The sequence below is a fragment of the Electrophorus electricus genome, chromosome 8 (genome assembly GCF_041902795.1).
Source record: "Electrophorus electricus isolate QZ-2024a chromosome 8, ASM4190279v1, whole genome shotgun sequence".
NCBI classification, from domain to species: Eukaryota; Metazoa; Chordata; class Actinopteri; order Gymnotiformes; family Gymnotidae; genus Electrophorus; species Electrophorus electricus.
Genome location: NC_137504.1, coordinates 10,352,124 through 10,375,622, shown reverse-complemented (window position 1 = coordinate 10,375,622; position 23,499 = coordinate 10,352,124). Strand labels below are relative to the sequence as shown.

Sequence of the window (23,499 nt, the reverse complement as noted above, 5' to 3'; positions counted from 1 at the left end):
TACTAACTATATCCTATAAAAAAGCAAGCGCAAAAGAAAAAAAAAGAAGTCCAGGCAAATCTGCAGAGAAAGCAAAATAAATGCTAATTCATTTAAATATTAAATACATTAATTTGTACCCATGGTACAGCACTTATAGGTAGGAACGCTATAATTAAATGCGTAAATATGTAATAAAATCACATGCAATATCAATAATATCAGAAATAACAAATAATATTAAATATAAATATGCCTAATAACGGATTTTAAAATTAAAAATATGCCTGTAAAAAAAATATTCAATTTAGAACTTGAAATGGGATGCACTTGTACTTACCTGTAGGTCTATACGAATTACCGTGACGCCATCTTCCACGCATACTTTTGCATGCATTGGTCGGTTCTGATAGACACTGTACGCTGAACCAATCAGCGTTTGAAATGGCAGGTAAGCCCCGCCCCCATTTACAATCACGCAGTCCAACAGCCAAATCATTGCACTGACATCGTGTTTCAAAACGAGTGAGTGGTGCACGGAGCACTGTTAATTTACACGTTACTCTCAAAGCCACTATGCCAATCAAGGTGAGATTAGTTAAATTTAAATTTCGTGACCGTTTTGTTTTGTGTGTTTTGGTTCAATCATTTTTAGATTCTAATTTTCTGTAAGCATTTTCTGTGTAGCAATCAACCTAAAGATAATATCTCAGATTGTCCCGACTATTTTTATTAAGGATTTTTCCATTTGAACTATTTTGACCTATTTGACCCTATAGAATAAAGTTATTGAGAAGATTGACCACTGTAAATCCGACTACCCTAGAGAGTGATGGCATAATTAAATGTCTTAAAATAAAAACATTTGGTACAGTATATAACGCCACCATCAGATGTGTGTGTTGACTTGTCGCGACGCGACACTACGCCCCAGTCAGATAACGCGCATGCGCAATTCGCACAATTAAGAATTCAATCATTTTCTCTAAGAAAAACCAAGAAAACCAATAGTTTTTATTATAACATTTTTAATCTGTATCGCCATTCCCAAGGTCGAAGAAAGTCTCCCAGCAGTTGAGGTCCAGGAGGAAGACCCAGAGCAGAAAGTAAACATGAATCAACTCTTTCAAGGGAAAAGGGGAGTACTGTTTGCTGTCCCGGGGCCTTTACTCCTGGATGTTCCAAGGTATCTTATATACTCTCACAATCCATCCTGCAGCACAGCACCCTCTGAGCCCTTAATTCAACTGTAGTCTTAAGTGATGCTGCTGCTCTGCACTCCAGCATGTTAATTTTATTCTCATGGACTACAAGATCTAGACTATCCATAGCTATCCTGCTCTATATGATTTTTTTTGTCTGTGTGCGTTCTATCTTGCTCCTGATCCTCCGGTCTCAGACTCACTTGCCAGGGTTTGTGCAGAAGGCTGAAGAGCTGAGGAGTAAGGGTGTGCAGGAGGTAGCCTGCATCTCTGTGAATGATGCATTTGTCATGGCCGCATGGGGCAAGGAGCATGGAACTGGTGGAAAGGTGAGCTTGACAGGCATGCAGGGGACTCAGTCATTTAAGCTTAGCAAACTTTTATGTTTGTGTGTGTGTGTGTGTGTGTGTGTGTGTGTGTGTGTGTGTGTGTGTGTGTGTGTGTGTGTGTGTGTATGTATATATATATATATATATATATATATATATATATATATATATATATATAGTGAGATTAAAAGTATTGATAAGATCTATATAATGATAACGAGATCATATGTAGATATAAAATTATAAAAACATGTTAATAAACACACAGGGCATTGTATGGCTTAAATTTTTGTGCAAAACGTTTGGATTTCATAAAAGTTCTCTTAAAGCTCTTTTAAAAATTGACATAAGATGCTTGACAGGTCTGACAACTTCTGTTCAACTGGCTGCATCACAAACTGGTTTTTGAAGTTCATTTCCTTGTAAATTCCTCTCTCACCCTACACCTTTGGAAGTTGCCAAATAGAAATGGAACTTTGTTAGGAGTGATTTTTTTTTCTTTCTAAACTGTCCCTGAGAAGGTATCTGTGCATTATTTAAAACACTTCATAGAGAACCATTTAAAATATTTAGTTCTGGTTTGCATATCACTTGTTTTCCATTTTGTTGTACAAATGCTGGCAGATCCAATAGGAGCTTTCACTGCAGTAAGACTTCACATGCCTTTGGTTTATTATCACCTAGCTTTCTTATTAGCATTATTCATGTGACAAGAACTTGTATGGAGGTTTCCATGCCAAGTTGTTTTCACTAGTAACAGATTGGGCAAGAGGTCAAGGTTTTACTATGTTTGGCTCCCTTTCCTTGTTTTATATAGATTTTACAATTATATTTTTCATTCTCCTTTTATGTAGGCAGTTGATCTTTTTCAGGATAATGAGCTTGTGCAGGTGCTCAGTAACAAGAGATCAAAGAGGTGGGTCACATGTTTGTCCAATTGTGTACAGTAAATTTATACTTGAATCTCCAGTGGATATAAAACCCACATTTTAAACACAGTGACTATTGCTTCATTATAATAATGTAGAGTAAGTGTGACAAATTTACTTTAAAAACATGCTTTTTGTTTTAAGAGTTTGAGTGAATTAAGCTGTTAACTTTGTCCAGTATGCCTTTCTGAAGCAGATTTTTTTTTCTCTCTTATAACGAGTTCTAGTCCATTGCTTTGCTCATGCTGTTGGTACATTGCATTGGCTATGGCCACTCAAATTAGTTAACACACCTGTAAATCACCATGTAGTGGCATGACCTCAGATTTCATTATTTCTGATGCATGTCTGTCTAGATATGCCATGCTAGTGGAGGACGGCGTGGTGTAGCTAAATGTGGAGCCTGATGGCACTGGCCTCACCTGCAGCTTGGCTTCCAATGTCATCTCTGTCCTGGTCTAGGGTAGACAGGACTGGCTGCTCCTGAGCCATACCATCAACTGTAGCCTTACATATTGCAGCTCTTACAGAACTCGTCACAGATTAACATTTCTAGTTGTGTATGGTTAAAAACAATGGCACCTTAAGAAAATGGCTCAGCAAGATTAGAAGCATTTTAGACAATATCAAAATTTTTGAATTTCAGTGAATGCTACTTTCATCTCAGCCTCATTACCACAAAATAAAGGTGCAGTTTTGCAGTGGCTGTTTGGGTATTCAAGAAAACATTTAATTAAAATGACATTTCATTAAGAGGCTGTACAATAGGAGGTATTAAATACTCCTCTCCTTTTGCTGTTTTAAGTAGCTACAGTCATACATTGGCAAACTTGGTACATGATGTTAGCAAATGTTTAAGGTGGGGGGAAAAAAACAGCACAAAATAATTAAATTGGTATTTTAATAATTACATCAGCTATAAACACAAAGTCAAAGCCACGGCGTGAAGAACAAAACGAACAAAACATTAGAACCAAACATTAAAAAAAAGAGGGAGGGAAAAAAGTTTCACTTTATGAAAGCGACTTCTGGGATTGTTCCTTGCACCTAAAAAAAAGGCAATGAATAGTATTGCACACATGTATATATACTCTTTGTAGGCACTGGTGCAACATGGGAAGTACAGAACGCTTGAGTACCTTAAGGTCTGTGAAAATCTGAGCAGCTCTGTCAAAATCCCAGTCGTTGTCTTGCAGGCACCTGCAATAAGAAGACTCCAGTAATCATTGTACACTTGTACACTGTCCAAACCATCACGACTTCCTAGATAAAATGTGACCAACTTACTTCTGAGACCACTCTAGGTTCATGCCAGACTTCTGGGAGAAAGCAGAGAGCATTTCCTGTTGTGGAGCAGAGAGCGTGGGCACGGGGCTGCTGGAGGGAGTGGGGGCTGGGGCCACAAACGCCCGCCGAATCTCCTCCGTCGTGGCGTTACGGATAAACATCTCGTCGTTCACGATGCACAGCCTGAGGGCACAGTCCACACAATTCTGCTCCTATGGTGCAATCTAAGGTGACACTGAGGTCTAGCAAAATTCTTCTGCATCGCACAGAGGCACAAAAGAGGGGGTCTTACGTTCCATTCCCAGCAGAGACGGCAATGAACACCCGAGAGAACGCTCTGCAAGAGTCTCGGGATTTACCGTCCACTTAAGAGGGGAGACAAATAAACTTAGCAGCTACAATGGACAATAGAAATGACCAACAGCAGCCTTTTATTATAAAGCAAAAATCATGAACGTACCTTCTTTGAACACTCCACTTACAGTGAACGACAACAGCGTGTTCTGGCAGGACGAAACGGCAGCCATGTCAAGATGTCCAGACAAATGCAAACTATGCTCAATACTGTAAAATTTACTCACAGTGTAGGTGTTCACGTCGACATTAAATGAGGCAATATCGTGGTGGGTCTTGGGAAGCTCATTTAGGAACGCAACCACATTCAGACGCGTGTGCTTCAGCAAGCGAAACCGTGTTGCTGAAGGGGAAAACAAACAGGATTATGACGGCACAGGATTAATTTACAATGGTTCCAGGTTTACTTTGGATATGGGTATAGATTGTTTGAGTTCAAGTGTCTGGAAAACACTGCCATCACAGGAAGATTCTGTCTCAATTCAAGCAAACAAGTCTCGATGTGTTCGAGCAATCGCTGCCACTTACTGGAATCTTTCACCCGCTTGATGTTGCGGCTGTCCTTCTGGTACTCTCCTAAACTGCATCTACAAGGATGAATAAGAGGACATGCAATGCTTTAATGAACACGTAACAGTTACCGTTTTCTCCGTGTCTGATTCAGATGTATTGGAGAGCTTAGCATGTGGGTGACAGATGTAACAGAGTGGTAGATGTACTGTACTTGGAAGGGTTCTGTATTGAGAAGGGGATGATGAGTGAGAACGTTGCTCCATCGTGATAGGCATTAAGTAGAGGCTGCCTGTCTGCCGAGTCATATATAGTGTAATATCTGAGACAGGGGGGCATAAATAAAGGCATAGTTAAATTCAGTGAAACACTGCTCACAAACACAGACCAATGCTGAAGGTTTAGAGAACAGACATACTGTTGCAAGAAGCACGAGATGAGGATCTTGAGTTCTTCTGAGCAGAAGTAACTAGGCTGAGTTGAAAAATAAATAAATAGGTTAGGTGCCATACGAACTGCTAAACAGAAACAAACAAAAGCCATTTAGAGAATTCACAAAGCAATGCACAAATATGAGATACTTTCATGGAGTCTGTTATTACCTTGCATGAGGGGAGACCTGGAGGAGCAACCTCCAGATCAAAGCCAATGGGTGGAGGAAGATCATGTCCATCCTGTGGCAGAGGAATGAAATAATGGAGATGTAACAGATAAGCAACTCTCTTCTTCTGATGAACCAGGAAATGGCTCACATGGGGCTCTTTTCCTACTGTATGATACTGATCGATAAGGTGGGTAAAGGGAATTGTTGGCCAAGCCCGTTAGGCTAAACCAGTGATGAGCTGGGCCTACCAGTTTGAGCAGTCTGGGGAACCTCTCCCGTATGGCACTGTCCAACAATCACAAAGACAGAAGAAGACAAAACAATATGACAGTTACTGCAGATTGTACATTGTTCCCCCTTCCACACACACACACAGCCCATTTTTACAGGTACCTTGACAGCAACAAGTGGTGACAACACCACGGAGTACAAAATGTAACACAGGGATTATTTAAATAAAATATGAGATACTGAGAAATTAATGACTCGTGAACATGAGATTCTTATATATGCCAGATGGCTTCCGGTAGAGAGAGAGAGAGAGAGAGAGAGAGAGAGAGAGAGAGAGAGAGACAGAGAGAGATATAAAAACTTAATCCTTGTCTTTCTTCTAAGTCTTCTGAAACACTACAAGCATCCAAAACAAAGACACAGCAAAGATATCAACCACAATTAAGTTCAGTGATCCTTCTCACAGTGCTTGTCTACCCCCCAAACAGGAACATGGTACTTACCTCTCCACAATACTCACCACAGGCCCCACTACACGCTGAAACACACTGACACACGCAGGCTCTGAGGAGTGGTAGTGGGGGAAGGGGGAGTGTTTGGGGTAGTGGAGGTGGCTGGGTATGAACACTCACACCAGCAGGACACAGTCAGTACTTTTGGGTGCATAGAAAGTGGGCTGACAGCTCTCAGGGGCCATGGTGAGTTCAGTCTGACATGCCATTACTACATGACCATTTCAGGGTTGCTGGGTTTAGCAAGAATGAGTAAAACAATAGTATTTTTGGCTTAGGTGCTCTGAGCTGGTTGTTTGTCAGTTAAATTAATTAAAAAACAGAATGTCTTAGTAGAAATCATATTTAAACTACATTTTGTATTTTAAGACCATAAAATAATGTTATCTTGCTCAACTTTGTATAGGAGCAGCATATTAAAACCAATTACATGTACTGCATTTTCCACATTATCTATTCAACAGGTGAATGACCAATTAGGTCAATATGCAAGACTAAACTGAGGAATATGCCAGTATGAATATGCTGAAAACGTATAAGCAAGCTTTACAGAACAGAAGACCTTGCAAATACATGCAACGAAAGATCAGCATAAAGAATACAAAGCGGGAAAAAAATAATAGCAGTGAAGTTGAAACCGAGCTTCTATACAGAAAACTGCTAATAATAATAATAATAGTAGTAATAAAAACATGGACATCGAAAGACAAAAGTCTCGAAACACATACCCTAGTACATTTGGACCCTGCCCTTGCATTTAAAAAAGGCAGGGTTTTCTTTCAAGGAAAAAGAATGAACCTAAAGAGTTTTGATGAGCCTAGTCAGCTAGATCTAATTTCATGCTAACCTACTTTAACTGTAGTTTGAGAACTTGATGTTCCCTGCAATCGTGAGGGGAGAACATGCCCACAAAGCTCAGTTACCAGCATTCCTCATTTCAGAAACGACCAAGAAACAGCATTCCGCCTTTTCTTAAACAATCACATTATTCCATACAGTGGACATGGAGTTGTACTTCCCACTTTACGCCCCAGAACCTCTAATTGAGGCTTTTAAGGTCGTGGTGGTGTTGAGCACTGCTTGGCTTGAGGGCCTTTTTTTAAAAACCTGCTCCCTCTCTCCTCCTCCACCCAAGAGGTTTCTGCTTTGCCATGACAGGCCATTCACACCTTCCTCCTCTTCTTTCCTAGTGACAGTCACTCTTTGTTCTACGTTGCGTGCCTCTGGCCAGTTTCGCGGCTGTGCCTGCCTTAGGTTGTCCCAGGTTTTGTGGTGGGATCTTACCCGTCGTTGGCTAACCAGCCTTCCTCACTGGCCAATCAGCAGCCTTCCAGATTTAAGCCAAACCCAATGAGGTGTGGAGGGGATGAAGTGGCAGCATTACAGAGGGATTGAGAGTACGAGGGCACTTCACAGTGCATAATCTCCTCAGAAACGTTTTTCCTGGTCTTCTAGAATCATCTTAGGCCTGATGCCCTCAGGATAGGAGGGGCATTGGGTATTCTGAGTGGTCACATGCACACTGGCTCCATCTCAGAGAATCTCAGAGAAAGTTACATATGGTGTGGCCTTAACTAAGGTCTACAAATGAACTAAATATTTTCTCTAGTTTATTTGCAGTAAACTGTAAAGACAGCAACAGTCAACAGCACTGCTGAACAGAGGTAGGTGTGGAAAGAGCGAGAGCATAAAGGAGAAAATGGAAAAAAAAGAAAAAGAAAAAAGAAAACAAAAAAAAACAAACAAAAAAAAACTTGCAGGTACCATAGTTATACATTTAAAATATGAGGCATAGTGCCAGTGTACACTTGCTATTAAATACATAAGTATGTATAAATAATATGATTTATCAATCAGCCTTGTATCCGTGTGCTTTTATGATCTTAGTGAAAAACTGATCAACAACCTCCCAAGTCTTCTACATGTCCTGCATCACATCGTTCTGTTTGACAAAGATGCTGTAAAAGTGATCAACCTTACACATCTCAGCAAGACCAGACATGGTAATAGGTTATAGGTCAGTGCTGACTGTGCAGGTTATGGATTATTATCCTACATTATGCTCTGCAAAACAGCTAAGTAACACTTCTCATCTAGAGCTATGATAGAGCAGGACATGAGATGTTTACTTCATTTTCCTAATTTCCCAGACACTGCTCCTTCTGTCTCCTGTGTAACGTTCTAATTGGCTCTGCCAGACAGGACTCATTTGCCTTCTGGGGCAAGGTGTACGAAGTGTGCTTGCGTGCTCTGTCTCTCTCGCTCTCCCTTGCACACAGACACACAGACACACACACACACACACACAGACACACACACACACACACACACACATTCACTCACCCAAACCGCAGCCATCCCACGTCTTCTACATGACTTTGGGACAGAGGATGACGTAAAGACTGACCTAATGTAGTCGGCCTGGTCCTTAAAATGGTCACACAGGGGGTTCCTCTCCAGCGACAGCTCCGCCAGCTTCAGTCCCTTCAGTTTGTCCAGCTCGCGCTCCGTCTTTAACTGCAGAGGACAAAGAGGAACAGCAGAAAACGACAGGGGTGTTTTAAATACAGAAAGCTTTAAAAGATAAGCCAAATGGACAAAACTTCAGGCCTGTGAGCAATGCCTGCATACCTCGTTGTGTGAGAGGTTCAGAATCTTCAGATTGGGGACTTTGTTGACAACATCAGCGAGGTCATCAAGCTTGTATAACCTGTTGTTGCTTAGGTTTAAACAAACCAGCTGGGGAAATGGGAGAAATGTTTAAACAGAGGGGATGAGGACCCGGAGTAAACCAAAGCTCTGCCTATTTTTTTTCATGTGACAACTTGGACTCAAAGACTTAAATGTGTTTATCATCTGTGCTTTTTACCCATTTCTTCATTCTATATCACTTATGTTTTTTAAAAAAACAAACAAAAAAAACCCTTTTTTTAAATAAAAAAAATTTTTGGTACCTCAGGAATGTTATCTTCAATTATCTTGATGACTGCCTGCATGGAGTTTTTCCTGTTCAATGCCACCTCAATATTCTGAGACACCAGATCTAATAAATTTAAAAAATAGCAATACATTAACATTTTCTGGGTTCCCTCTACATGTAGCATAAAACACAGAAAACCTTAGCCGCAATCCACAAGTTCAGCTGTGGTACACAGTGTCAGTATTACATGGTCATTTTTTAAAAAACCTACTGATTATGGTCATTTGGAATTACCCAGGTTACTGCTGAAGGTACACTAAATATTTGTATCCAGTGGAACTAAAACATGTTTAGAGAATGAGCAATTATCAGTCTTATGCCAGCTGGTGGACATTTGCATGAGAGAAGAGCCAAGAGGATTTTATTGTCATTGCAGCTATATACAAATACACAGTTAAACAAATTAAATGTTCCTAAAGGGCCATGACGCAACACAAAGGAACAAATATAAAAATAAATATGAAATGCATACATACACACATACATACAGTATTTGTTAAATGGAATACATTATTTGTTAACTCTTAGTGGTCAGTCTCAGAGTTGAGGAGTCTGATGGCACAAGGGAAGAAACTGTTTCCCAGTGTGGCTGTAAGGGCCCGAACACTTTGGAACATCTTCCAAAACGTAGGGAGATAGAGTTGTGCATGGGATCATCCTTGATGCTGGTGACTATGCAGATGCAAAGTGTGGTGAAAACATCCGTGATTGAGGGCAGACGGACCCTGATGATGATCTCTGCTGTTCCTCACTGTTCCCAAACCAGACAGTGATGCAGCTGCTCAGGTTGCTCTCTACAGTCCCTCTGTAGAATGCGCTGAGGACTGGGGCTGCTGAGCTTTTCCTTGGCTTCCTCAGGAAGTAGAGGCACTGCTGGGGTTTCTCACCTATGCAGCTGACACTGAGGGTCCAGGTGAGGTTCTCCACTATGTAGACACCAAGGAACTTGATGCCTGTGAATTTCCAAGGGGATCCATTGATGTCGAGTGATCGCCACATACTTTCCCGATATCAACAACCATTTCTTTTAACCACATTCAGTTACAAGTCAGCCGCTGAGCATCCTCTCTGTACAGTGATTCTACATCCCTGTTGAAAAGACCCACCTTGGTCATGTCATCACCAAACTTGATTATGTGGTTTGAGACATGGGCTAGCAGTGGACTGAGCATATGGGAGGTGGGGTGGGACGGGGGGTTGGGGGCGCTAATGCTCAGTGAAGTGTTGCTGGAGATGCTGCTCCTGAGCCACAATGAGTGAGGTCTCCCAGTGGTAGTGACAATTGCATCATCTGTTGTTGTTGTTCGGTTGTGAGGATATGTGAACTGTAGGCGGTCGGCTAGGGTGAGCTTTTATCCTAGCATGGACCTCTGTCCTCTCATCACACTTGTTTCCTCATGCATAGCTTACGACATCCCCTCCCCTGACCACTGGCATCAGGTTATGCTAAGGTCTGGAGGGCTGGTCCCTATAGCAAGTCAAGGTTGTGTAACATTTCCAGGTCATCTTCCAGGTTGGTTATTGGTCTCTGAACTGTAGCAGGGTCTGGCGTGGGTAGACTTGCGCACTGGTGTCTTCGACACCCATGTGTGTGGATTACATGAAGGATTTGGGAAACAAATAAACTGGGTTGGGTTGCAGGTAACAATAAATAGCAGCTTTTGTGTCTGTAGCTGCTGTGCACCCTAGCACACCGCCATCTTGTGTCCCCCAGGTTCACTTAGGTAGTAAGAATAGCATGTGAAGATGATTTAGATTGCTCTGATCCCAAAAAAATTCACACACACATACTCAGTTGTTTTTTTTGATAGCAACTATGCCACTTAAATTTCAAACATCAAGGCATCTGTGACATAACACAGGTCTCATAGATACAGTTTCACAAAATAAGCCATACAGTCCTAGATTACATCTTCAAAGTCAAGGCCCTGCCATAAAACATGCAGTAAAACTGCCCCATCTATCTGAGATGAGATTCTCATTCAAATTATTCATTAATTACCCAGGCGGGTAAATACTTTCACAGCACCAACTGAAACATTAACATTTCAGCTTCCATTATTGCCACACACTAAACTTTGGTATGAGTTTACTGATTATTCATTTTGTCCTTAAACTTATACACATCTAATTTTTATTTCACTTCAATTAAACATTTTACACACACAGTGTGTAATATATATAAAAACAAAAACAATGAATTTAATACAACAGGAGTTAGATTCATAGAGACACTAACTAAATATTTTTAGGGGCCTACCTGGGTCCACTCTTATGTTGTTCAAATCAAGGGCCTGTTGTGAACCATCAAAACGCTTGGACATGCATTGCTGATAACAGAAAATAAAGTCTTTATTGCATGACATCATCCAGTGGGAAGGCAATGATTTACACGAAATTCTATAAACAATGATGAATGATGTCAAAAAGGCTGGGTTATTCAGCTACAAATACTTCAAAATGTGTGTGTTAAACTCTTTTAGTATTTCTCACCTTCAGATGCTCAAGATCCTCAGGCTTTAGGTCCTGGTGAATTAAGCTTGGCGGTGGACAGGAATTCATCAAGACCGTTACCTGTTTAGAAGAGACCACTTAACAACAGAATAGTTTTAAAGAAAACTCTTAATAAAAAACATTATATCCTTGCATTAAATATATCACTCTTCATCTTAGCACATTCAGGCACATAATTCCAATGCATTGGCTTATAATGAAAGGACACACTATTCTTCACAGCTAAAAACATCTTGTTTCTCTGGAAACCTTGTATACATACAAAACAAATTGCGTTTTATATATATATATAATATATGAGAGAGCGAGAGAGAGAGCGAGAGAGAGAGCAAGCGAGAGCGAGAGCGAGAGAGACAGCGAGCGAGAGAGACAGCGAGCGAGAGAGACAGCGAGCGAGAGAGAGAGTGCTAAAAATCCACACAGCAAGGCCAAGACTAAAATTACCACTCCATGGTAATGGCCACAGCTGAATAAACTGTATGCCTCTGTACCTTGTATCCCTCTTTGTCTGTGATTTTTCTTGAAACTTTGACCAAAGCATTTGCTGTTGTAGAGTCATCAATGTAGAACTGTGCTCTGTTGCCATCTGTATGATACTGTAATGACAAAAAGTATAGTTATTGACTCAATAAATACACTAAATAAAAACTCCATAAACATGTATTGACAAACATGATTTTACCTACGAAAAATGAATGTTATTCATTCGCCATAAACTGATTTCATAATTTTGAAGAAAATATTACCTAAAGGTGAAGTTAAAGCAATACAATATAATTGCAACTTACATGCACAGCGTGGAATGGCACTGAACAGATGCTCTGAAGTGCTGAGAGAAGCCATTGTTTCTCATATTTTTTCCCATGGGGAATCTAACAAATAGAAAAGGCAAAGAATTTACAGTTTAATAAATATTTTGTTCTCAGGTGAGCCACTGCAAACAGGGTACAAGGTTATAGTGCAGCCTGTCAGGAAGTAGACAGAGATGGATATGCGACATGAGCAATTCAGAATACACTCACAGTCATCTTGAACCAGTTTTTGCGACCTCCACCTCCCCCTCCTGCCCCTCCTCCTCCTCCTGTTCCTTCACTGCCTCCTCTGCCTCCTCGACCCCGGTGAGATCCAGCATCTCCTCCAGTCTCCCTTCCTCCCCTACGGCCCTCGCGCCGATTCTGGGGCCGCCCGTAAGGATTGCTGTCCAGGAATAAGCAAGAGTGTGAAACTGTGCTCCATTACACTTCGTCAGATGAATCATGTTCTTGCACACAGTTATGATCCACAATGGAAAATTATAGCATTATAAACATTCAGGACAAAGAAAGGACACAGTATATTCAATAGCAAACATATTCTCACAATCTCCGTTGCAATCCAATATCATGAGAATCATCTGCCATGGCTACATCCCCATCGTCATCCTCAAATCTCAATCTAGGACTAGGCCCTCCGCCTCCTCCATGCCCTCCCCGATGCCTCGGCTTTGACATCTGGTCACTATACAGAGGTGCCCTGAATGGTCCCCTGCCTTTCCTGTGCCGATGCTTGGGTCCTCCAACACGATCATCATGTTCTAAAACACAATAAATATGAAGTTCACCTTTTCCTGCAAAAATGTGCACTCACTGAATTTTTGTTGATTCTAGCAATTATATGGAATATGGCATGCTGTTAACAGCGTGTTTTTTTCTGTAGCATGCTCACTGTCCTCTGTCGGACGCCCTATGCTGCACTGCGCATAACTATACCGTTGCAACACGCTTACTAAGTTTAAAACGCTTATTATCTTTTCCATTAAATTGTAATGTAACGGCTACTGTAACAGCAGTGTCGTTTTTATGAACCTTTACAGCGGATGCATCCTCCCATTCTAATTTGCACTGTGTTTCACCTCAGGATTCAAGTGCATAAACGCAATTACTGCGACGCAGAATATTCAGCAACTACGTTCAATTTATCGAGTTCTCAAAAATATTCTAAGTCTTGGGGCATCCAAGACGTGATTATGACCATTCCTGATCTGGTTTATGGGGACACTGGTATTTTTACAGTGGCCTACTATAACTGAAAGTTACCAAGCCAAGTTAGCTTTCACATTCGCTGCACAACTGCCTCAGCAAAGTGGACAACGGAAGGCACGCTGACATACAGCCAACACACAAGTTAGCCTAGCTAGCTAGCATGAAGCAAACTACCCAGTTATCTAATTTAACCAGCTACATTTACTCAGCGTGCTGTAAACAACATTTTAGCGGCATCTCAGCTAACGCTAGTTACACAGAGAGCCAAGCAGCTATCTGTTCTAGTCAGCCACATAATGCTCTGTAGTTAACGTAGCTGGCTAGGTTAGTAGCATTGGGCCACGCTGTGGCTAACACTGAGAGGGATTAACCTTAACCTACGTTAACTAGCTTGTTACATGACTACATATCATGGACAATTGGCTAGAAAACAGGGATTAAATGCACGGAGCACGAAACATTACTTTTCGCTAGCTAACTAGTGTAGCTACATAAAACACTTATTTACACTTATTTAGCGTGTTAGCAAGCTAGCGATAAACCAACTCAGTTGGAGAAGACGGCTAGGTCAAGATAGCAAGTTATTTACTCACCGCTGTAATATCGCGATTCGTCTGTTGTCGCCATTTTAGGATACACTGCTAGCTAAGTAATTTATCACAAAGATAAATCAGATTACCCGATTCTCCGTAAACGAAAGCGATTAAAATCGTCGGTGAGTGTTACACAAAAACAGATAGTTAAATGTTTTGGGAGAGCTTTGCAAGATGGACAAGATGTCGCTTTGTTTTCTACTAGGGGCTTTCAAAACGCAATCGTACTCTTACATGTATATAGGCGTTTTCTCTTAACACTGCCACCTTCTGCTTGAACCAGGAAATACAGTAAATAAATAAAGCAGACAATATGAAGCAAAAGTGGGGAGTGTTGTAGCCACTGAATTTCAGCATATTGACAAAGATAAACTAATTCACAAGGCTTTAAGTTTGATAAAATATGTCAGAACTGTTTGAAAAAGTGTGATACACAATTACCTTATACGGTCATGTGATCTCAGTTGAGCCAGGGTTTCAAGTAAAGCCTAATCCTTATAAATTGCTGACTCTAAAAACATTATTCAATAAGACAGAAGACCTAGAGGATGTTTACTATCCTTTCTGAGATGTACATCCGTTCTGTGTGAGACTGTAGTCAGAACTCTAAATCACCATATAAATCACAGAGCTGGGGGTCAGCATTTAACAAATCGAAAGTATACACTCTCTATCTCTAGTCAGGGTGCGTCCATCCTAGGGTTGAGTTATGGTGTTAAGGATCATGACAACAAGATCTCAAAAACAAGAGAAATGGAAAAAAAAACTCCATCTGTATTTAAGTAGAGGAACCGTGTCTTAGTTTAAGCAGAGATTTTATACGTTCTGACTTTATACTTAGCTATTATATTTAACAATTTGTACTGTCTCTACACTTGTCATGAACACACAAAAAAGCATAATAATAATAATAATAATAATAATAATAATAATAATAATAGGAAAGTGTATATAATGTAATATCAGAGCTTGACTTAATTTTTTATCATACTTCACTATACTGTCTGTAGAGTCAGCAGAAGTAAGATTAACATGTTGATAAAAGTCAATAATTAAAGATCGTTACATAGTACATGATAAATAAAGAATGAGTTGGATATTAGTGGTTAGCATGCAGAGAATATGTTGACATGTCCTCACATGTTGCTGCTTTTTCTCCACTGGCCAACAGTAACTGTAAATAAACTTTATTCTGCCAGTTTTTACTGCAAAGTTGCAGAGGTAACCAGCGAAAAACTGCAATCTACAGCAAGGCCAGCTGGGTTATGGGTCATGTCTCTACAGGTCATCATGTCATAAATTCAGGACAACACAGTCTCAGGTAATACTAAAAGTACTTTGCAGCTTGCCGTACCATGTATGGTACTTCTGCTTTGGGAAAATAACTGTTTACTTCAGCTTCACTGTTTCACCATGTCAATTCTACATGCTGACCCTGAGACTGCCTAGCATGAAACACAATCCAGCAGGTCAAGGTTCTGTCCATATTCAGTATACATGCACCTCTTGGCCTGGATGTTATTCGTAGACTCTGGTGAATCTACATGTACTGCATGTACTGCATCCCTGCTGCTCAGTTGTGAAACAGCTCAGAGTTTAGGAAATGAGAATTTTACAACTAGACTGGGATCTGGTCGTGTGGCAATGTAACAGTATTGTGCTGAGATCATAAACATGTTTAATCATCCTTGCGGATGTTCATCTGCAACATTTAGCAACTTTACTGAGGCACTCTTACCAGCCTTTGAAGCGTCTTTGTGAAAATCTTACATTGGTATATTGAAATGTGTTCTTCTGAAAAGCCAGAATGACAAACAAGCTGCCATTCTGACCTTAACCTGCTATATGATCTAAACTCAAGGTTGCCACATTTCATTTTACCACCTAATCAGTTCATAAATGACCTGCACATCTCATCTTCATATCAGTGTACCTGGCAGAAACAACTTAACATCATCATCACCATTATCATCATTATGGAACGATAAACAGTTTAGTCACCTCTGAAAAAAGTCAGTGGTTTAATATAAAACCTGAAATCACTGAATGTGCAACTTCAGTGGTTAGTGTAGATGTATCAGTATCAGCTGTAATTCCTGACCTGAACGATTGAATTTGTAGGCTTGCGTGGTCATGGGGAATTCAAATGAGTAAACAGAGAATAGTGAATAAAATTAAGGTGCTGTGATTCATATCAGGCAGTGATAGCTCAGAGGTTAAGATACTTGATGTGTAATTAGAAGATTGTGGGTTCAAGCCCCTCTACTACCAAGTTGCCACTGTTGGGCCCCTGAGCAAGGCCCTTAACCCTCAAGTTGTACTCAGTTAAAATTATAAGTTGTGCTGGATAAAACTAGCTGCCATAAATGTAAATTCTGTTGAGGACCACGCTACATTTTTTTCGTATGTGAATCAGATGGGAGGAAGTAGAGGGTGGGGCAAGACATTGAACAAGAGGAAAGTGAGGTGGAGATGCCACATAATATAGGAGCCATCCAGTGTCTAACAGGAGTAGAACCAGTGCAGCCTCATCCAGTGTCTAACAGGAGTAGAACTTCAGAACTTATGACTGAACTGTAGCTCTGTTAAACCAGCTTCAAACGTTTCTAAGTCTGAATTATCCACTCTTAGGAATCCATGTATAATAGTGGCTACTCACAAGTTAACCTGGGATTGGAAGCCATGAAGAAACACAGATCAAAGGGGAAGAGCTGTGGTTACTACATGAAAATAATTTTCTTCTTTTCCTCACTAATCCAGTCTCTCATCATCGTCAGTCTGGTGCTCTTTCTTGTTTATGGACAGCCACAGCAGACAGAGGAGAAGAGAGTTCAGGAGTTGGAACACAGTTATAGCAGACTCTCCCTGGAGAATGTCGCTCTTCGAGCAAATGAAAAGAACCTTTCTCAGAAATTAAATTTCACTCTTACTGGGAAGAAATCTGCTGACAGAGAACTGTTGACACTGTACAAACTGGCAAACACTTCAGCCATCTTCATCAATAATTTGCAACTCAAATTGGTAAAGACAATTCTTGTTAGTCAATAGTTATTCTAATGAATGTGTAGAATTACTTTTTGAATGTGTAGAATTATGTTTTACTGTGTATTCTTTCTAATAGAATGAGTAACATAACAAAGAAAGAAAGCAGTGGTCCTTGTGATAGGACCCGTCGATTAATTGCAATTAAGAATTGTACATTTTTCAGTGTTTTGGCTTTTCTGAAATATGTTTTGAATGATATTGATGTTTTCCATTGATATTGATATTTTCCATTGTGCAGAGACAGTATGAGACAGACAAAAGAGGTCCTTGTCCAACTCATTCATGCAATTCAGCCTGCTGTGCAGGTAAGGCAATTCACTTCATATGCTTCACTGGCATGCTAACATGTACTTAAGACATATACTCCAATACAGTAACAAAATACCCATTAAAAAGTAATGGTTAATTAAATTTAAGAGCGTTATGTTAAATGATGTACCTTATATTTCATAATTTGTTTTAAATAGGATTCTATTTGTATTTGCGCCATCAACTTGAACAAAGCCAAGAAATGCTGAAATTAGTGCGGACAAACTTCTCTGAAAGCATGCAGATTATGTCACTAGACCTAGAGAATGCTCACAAAGCAAGGATCAACCATCAATTGGAAGCAATCGAGCTGCGGAGGGACAACAGCTTTCTTGGGGAGCGAATCGAAACATATGAGAAAAAGTGTAAGGAAGATTTTGTTCAGTCCTTACAGGGAATCCCTGATGTCACCAGGGAATTTCTCAAAAGGGTCGACAATTTGTTCTCAAAGCACGTCTCTTTCCAGCTGACATGTGAAAAACAAAGCACTCAGCTTGAAGATATTCGTACAAACTGCAGCAGCCTTTCAAAAGAGGTGGAGAATAAACTTCAGCAATATCTAGACAAGGTCGGCAGTCAGGTCACCACTACTATAGGAGAAAACGCCAAATACATGGCAGAGAACAAACGTCTAAAGGAGGACGCCAGCTGGTGCACCCGTAACCGCAGTGCCATAATCGAAGAGAACAAGAAAGTTCTCAAGAAGGTTCAGCTGAAGTTTGACCAAGAAACAGAGAAGCTCCTGCTGGAGGTCAAGAGAATGACGGGAGAAAAGAAGCTGCAGGAAGATCTAATGTCTGTGAAAGAAATTGAAATTAAGATGCTTGATGCCAAAGTCAAGGATCTTAATACTTCTCTGACCACTTGTAAGGTGGGTGAAAATCTGATTTATGTATATCAAAAATACACACATGCGCACACATCACACATCATATATATGTACACTTTGCCTGCACAGCTGATGAAGGACCTCTGTCTGAAACTAATAAAATTAGGAAACCCGGTGAAAAATAACTGGTCTATACTGTTGGAATTTTACATTATAACCCCATAGAATTAATGTTATGATTTATACATTCAAATATGTCCTCCTCCTACAAATTCAGAAGCACTCTGCATGCACTGCTGATGAAGGACCTCTGTCCAAAATGTCCTGTTTCTTTACAATTTCGCTACAATTGTGAATATATATAAATATTATATTTGTGTATTTTTTATGATAACACTCAAAATAATATATAATGTATGATATATAATATATTTTATATTATTCAGGTTTGGACTTCAACAGCATACAGCATTAGCAAATGCATTATACTAGTAAATATATATAATATATAATAATGTATAATTACAGTGTTCATATTATTTGTTCCTTTCAGGCATTTCCAAAAAGCCAAATTCCTGTATCCACTTCATTCTTCGGAATGGCAGGCATGGGTTCCTCAGGGCTTGGCTCTAGCGGGCAGGTCACATCATTGCATGGCAGAACAGTGGGAGGTTCACTGGGGTCAAGTGGAATAGGATTGGCTAGTTTAGGACTAGGCTTGCAGAAACCAGGTTCAGCCAGCTCAGTGGCATCAAGTTCTGGTAGTCCCTCCATCAGTTCAACAGGATTGGGCCTACCAGCATGGCCAAGCATCGGCTCCCATGGAACAGGAGTGACTCGACTCGGTAGCACAGGCTCAGGCACGGGAGCACTGCGCAATCCAGGTTTGAGCAGTATGGCCATTGGGAGTATTGGAGCAGGCAGCATAGGATTAGGTAGAAGTGCAGAGCAAACAGGGTTGGGCAATGTAAGGTCGAATGATATAGGGTTGGGCAGTGCAGGACCAAATGCCTTGGCCAGAACGTGGACAGCTGGGGCAGGTTTTGCCTCCACTGGAACTAGTGTAGGTTCATCATCCATGAGTGGTGGAGGAAAAGTAACCAGTGGCAGTGATTCTCTGCTGACAGGTAAGGCAAAATCGATATGAGCTTATAGCAGACGACATCTCAAGTCCAATGTACTTTCACTGACTTTTTTTTTTTGTCTTCCAGCAAACATTAATCAGCACTTACGAGAGCTTAATCGGTATGTTAAAACAAACTGAAAGACTCACCAGAGACCAGACGTAAGACCAAGCATGGAATGGATATATAATTGTTTAAATAATGGTTTTACACAAGAATATTCTGATGCAATAGCTACAAAGCATACTTTGTTATTAATGAAATATGGTCTTTAACTTGGAGTGTAATTAGAACTTTATAAGCTTGGATATACAATCTTCCATAATAACATTATTAAGTATTGTAACAAGTTATTAGTTAGACCACTTAAAATAGGGAACCTGATAATAATAATATTCATGCACATGTATTAGGTAGAGCACATTTATGTCTTCATTCTTGTAACTGTGTAATTATAATACCACTGCTATTAATAAAAGTACAAATGAAAAACTGTATTTATTATTAAATTTACTATTATGGAATGTACTTTAGTCAAAAAAAGAGATATTTGCAGACTATACATATCAACTAGCATTATGGTCTGTTGTGAGCAACACGGAACCATATTTATGTGACAAATGTGTTGTACGTCAATGGAGTGTTGCGGTAAACAATATTTAGTTCTTGACACACTGTAACAGTCTTTCCTAAACTAAAACGATGGCCCACCCCAGCACTTTTTAAAGATGTCTCTGTTTGATTGCCAACTACTTCATGACACTAGTTGGGGAGGATGGGGGATATAAGTGTGTTTACGCTAGAAAACAATGACTTCTCCATGCCCTGAATATCAGGTGTACGCTACCAGTGTAATTCATAAACAGAGTGGTGGTAGTGGCATCAATCAAAAGGTCTACCTCTCTTCCAAGGCCTAAAATAACCCTGGCCAGTCAAGCACTATTGTCATTGTTTTGCGTCAGTGGGAAGTGCTACTTAAAACAAAACCCTCTCCAACCAGAGCAAATCCGTTCAGAGCTGAAGCGAAGCTATCATTCAGTTATATTGCCAGGAAAGATTGTTGCCAGGAAAAAATAACACTGCTGAAGATGTTAACATGGATACAGTCCTTCCAATAAATTAAATCCACAAACAATGAACAATGAAACAGTTGAACAATTAAAAAAAAAAAAAAAAAGAAAGAAAGAAAATGCTTAAGAAGTACAAGTCTCACATTTAATTTTGGCAAGTCATTTAGGACATACCGACTAAGAAGCCCCTTGCCTCATATCCAGAAAGAAATTTGACAATTTCCTCAGCTGTCTCTCTTTCCATCACAAGGAATGCTAAATGAAAAAACACAGCAGAGAAGCAAGGCGCCAATTAATAAATAGTGGCGTCACATCATGGAAGCTGCTGCTCTGCTTAAAGGATATCCTTTATTTAGCATAAGTGACCTGGCTTTAAATCTGATGGAACTCTTGCTTGCTGTGAAAGAAGTGCACGTTAGTGGTTGAGACGGCGGGACAATGCAAGCTGTGTTTGTTTATCTCCAGAACTAAACTGATATTTCTTAAAGAAGGTGCTGTCCCTGTGATGAACTTAAGATTCAGGACAGAGGGCAGCAAAAGTAACTTTCCTCGGTATTAAAAAAAAAAAGCATTGAAAGTTTTTCTTAGCATGTCTGAATTGTATTTTGCTCAATGTTTTATATATATATATATATATATATATATATATATATATATATATATATATATATATATATATATATATATATATATACACATACTTTACAGTTTAAATATGTTCCATGTTTTTTCTTTTATAGAATAGACATAGAATGTCATAAAGATATGGTATTTTATGCAAATGTTCTATGTGTAGATGGCCTGTCCAGAATATACTGTGTAAACCAAGCATTACTTGTAAATATAGACCTTTGAAAGTACTTGGAATAAAAAATACCTCGTCTACACTCCACCCTTTCACGGGAATGGATAAGCATTTGTTATTATTCAGTCCTTCCTCATTAGTTATGAAACATACTTGTTACAGAACGCTCGCCTCCCGCGAGTCACGTCGTATGGCCAGCCACGTGCAGTAGGAGGACTCTCGTGTGTGGCCACGCCTGCACACACCTGTACTTCGTTTTGTCTGTGTCCATTTAAACTCACGTCAGGGTGTTGGTCATTGTAGTTGTAAAGTCTAAATGTAACGTGTTTATGTTAGATGTATCATTGTGTTCGTTTAACGTCAATCGTTTCTTGTTCATGTTTATCGTTTGTAATACGTGAGTGCCGCTGTCGTTTATGTTATTAAATGTTCGTCCCTGTCGAGGAAGTCTGTGCGTCCTGCTGCACTCGGCCGACACACGTTACAATACTCCTGTAGTCCTATTTCTCTATCCTCTAAAAGCTGCATTTCCTATTTTCTTGGCCCAGTTGACCCTGTAGACTTTAGACGCTTAACATTTCTCTTCTCTATGAATAAAGAGGGTAACTGTTGGCCCCACAAAGGTTTGCATATATATATATATATATATATATATATATATATATATATATATATATATATATAGACACACACACACACACACAGTGATTTGGCAAACTTCATGGGATAGTAGTATCTGAATATACCTCATGCAACAGTCTTGGGAATGCCCACATCTGTATAAGATGTGAACTGATATCTTATGAGTAAAGTTGAACATGAGTCAGCATGCTCATGGCAAGGCAAAGTGAATTATCAGAGTTTGAACAAGGCATGATATTGGATGCCAGATGGATAGGACATTCTATTTCCCAAGTTGTGCTGGCATTCCTCAATCCACAGTGTCACTTGTGTACCAGGAATATGTCATGCATTACCACACACAGTGGACAACACAGTGACCGCCCACGGGTGCAGATGATCGGCGTCTAGCGTCCATATGAACGAACAAGTGATTCTGGTAGAAATCAAATCCACATTTAATGCAGTAGGCCCCACACGCATGTCCTGCAGGTCAGTGCAGTGTTCTTTAGCTTCCATGGTACACGGGAGCATAAGATCCACCAAAGTGACGATGTTAACACAACACCAGACACAATGCCTCTCCTGAGATCATGAGGTTGCTAACTGGACCCTACAGGACTGGTAACATGCTATATTGTAGGGTTTGTGTGTGGCACAGACCTCATGAATCCATGGCAACCAGTTGTCAACAAGGCAGGCTGTGCAGGCGCTATATATATATATATATATATATATATATATATATATATATATATAGACACACACACACATATATATATATAGGGGCATATGAAGAAGACCAAGACTTCATAGGTGGCAAAGTTACATAGCTTTTGAAGTTTATTAAATAAATAACAAATGTAAACACAACTACATACATATGAACATATTAAAACTTCAGGGCACTTCCAGGCCAACATAAATATGCTACAATATACATTACATTAATTACCCAACAAACCACTGTACTTAAAACATTAAACATTAATTGTAGATGAAGGATACATAAATATTTTACAAGCAGAAACAAAGAATGCAAATCTGTGGAACATTCAATAACATAGGTCATGACAAGTTTTCTTATACCTGAGTGCATAAATAAACTAAACTAAAATGCATAACTCTTTAGAGAGCATTTACAGAGCCGTTATGTAATTACATAACTCATTTTGTACAACCAGACAATCACAAGTATTTTTTTCCTAGAGAAATTTGAGTAGTTGTCTTGCATTTCCCCACTCAAAAGGTACTTAATGTGTATATGTGTATACATATACATAATATATATATATATATATATATATATACATAATATATATATATATATATATATATATACATAATATATATATATATATATACATAATATATATATATATATATATATATATACATAATATATATATATATATATATACATAATATATATATATATATATATACATAATATATATATATATATACACACACACACATACACACATACGATTGGTTGGCCTGCTAATGGAAAACTCAAATTTCAAGAGTTCTCTTTTAATGAAGCACACATTTGTTTAATAGCACTGTAGGACTTAAAATCTGCTGGTATTACATATGTTGTATGAGTTTCATAAAAGCAGTTAACCTCACCTACATTCAGTTTAATCAG

At 39.5% G+C, this 23,499-nt stretch overlaps 3 protein-coding genes across 6 annotated transcripts; 2 read left to right on the top strand and 1 right to left on the bottom strand.

The window, feature by feature from the left end:
• The first annotated feature begins 555 nt into the window (after positions 1-555).
• prdx5 (peroxiredoxin 5) lies at positions 556-2,931 on the top strand. The gene is given in 6 exon segments (XM_081719500.1): positions 556-567; positions 1,032-1,131; positions 1,134-1,165; positions 1,379-1,510; positions 2,365-2,426; positions 2,796-2,931. Coding segments are annotated over 6 exon segments (372 nt in total). The 3' UTR covers positions 2,830-2,931.
• Positions 2,932-3,323: 392 nt separating this feature from the next.
• nxf1b (nuclear RNA export factor 1b) lies at positions 3,324-14,301 on the bottom strand. Of its 4 annotated transcripts, XM_027031114.3 has the most exons (21): positions 14,046-14,299; positions 12,791-13,004; positions 12,454-12,628; positions 12,220-12,303; positions 11,923-12,027; positions 11,411-11,491; positions 11,178-11,247; positions 8,892-8,980; positions 8,569-8,676; positions 8,345-8,454; positions 5,443-5,479; positions 5,193-5,264; positions 5,009-5,064; positions 4,805-4,912; positions 4,609-4,667; positions 4,308-4,423; positions 4,187-4,229; positions 4,019-4,091; positions 3,727-3,909; positions 3,579-3,639; positions 3,324-3,486 (listed from the first exon to the last, which is right to left on the bottom strand). In XM_027031114.3, exons 1-21 carry the CDS (start codon positions 14,077-14,079, stop codon positions 3,448-3,450), a joined length of 1,917 nt encoding a protein of 638 aa, XP_026886915.2. In that variant the 5' UTR covers positions 14,080-14,299; the 3' UTR covers positions 3,324-3,447. The 4 variants fall into 4 exon arrangements, with proteins under 4 accessions (XP_026886915.2, XP_081575624.1, XP_081575623.1 ...); XM_081719498.1 differs by having other exon boundaries at positions 4,187-4,423; positions 14,046-14,300; XM_081719497.1 differs by having other exon boundaries at positions 3,324-3,639; positions 14,046-14,300.
• Positions 14,302-16,546: 2,245 nt separating this feature from the next.
• plvapa (plasmalemma vesicle associated protein a) lies at positions 16,547-19,841 on the top strand. Its single transcript, XM_027031121.3, has 5 exons — positions 16,547-17,066; positions 17,329-17,395; positions 17,558-18,270; positions 18,782-19,355; positions 19,440-19,841. The coding sequence occupies exons 1-5, from the start codon at positions 16,683-16,685 to the stop codon at positions 19,490-19,492; spliced, it is 1,791 nt and encodes a 596-aa protein (XP_026886922.2). The 5' UTR covers positions 16,547-16,682; the 3' UTR covers positions 19,493-19,841.
• Positions 19,842-23,499: the final 3,658 nt, after the last annotated feature.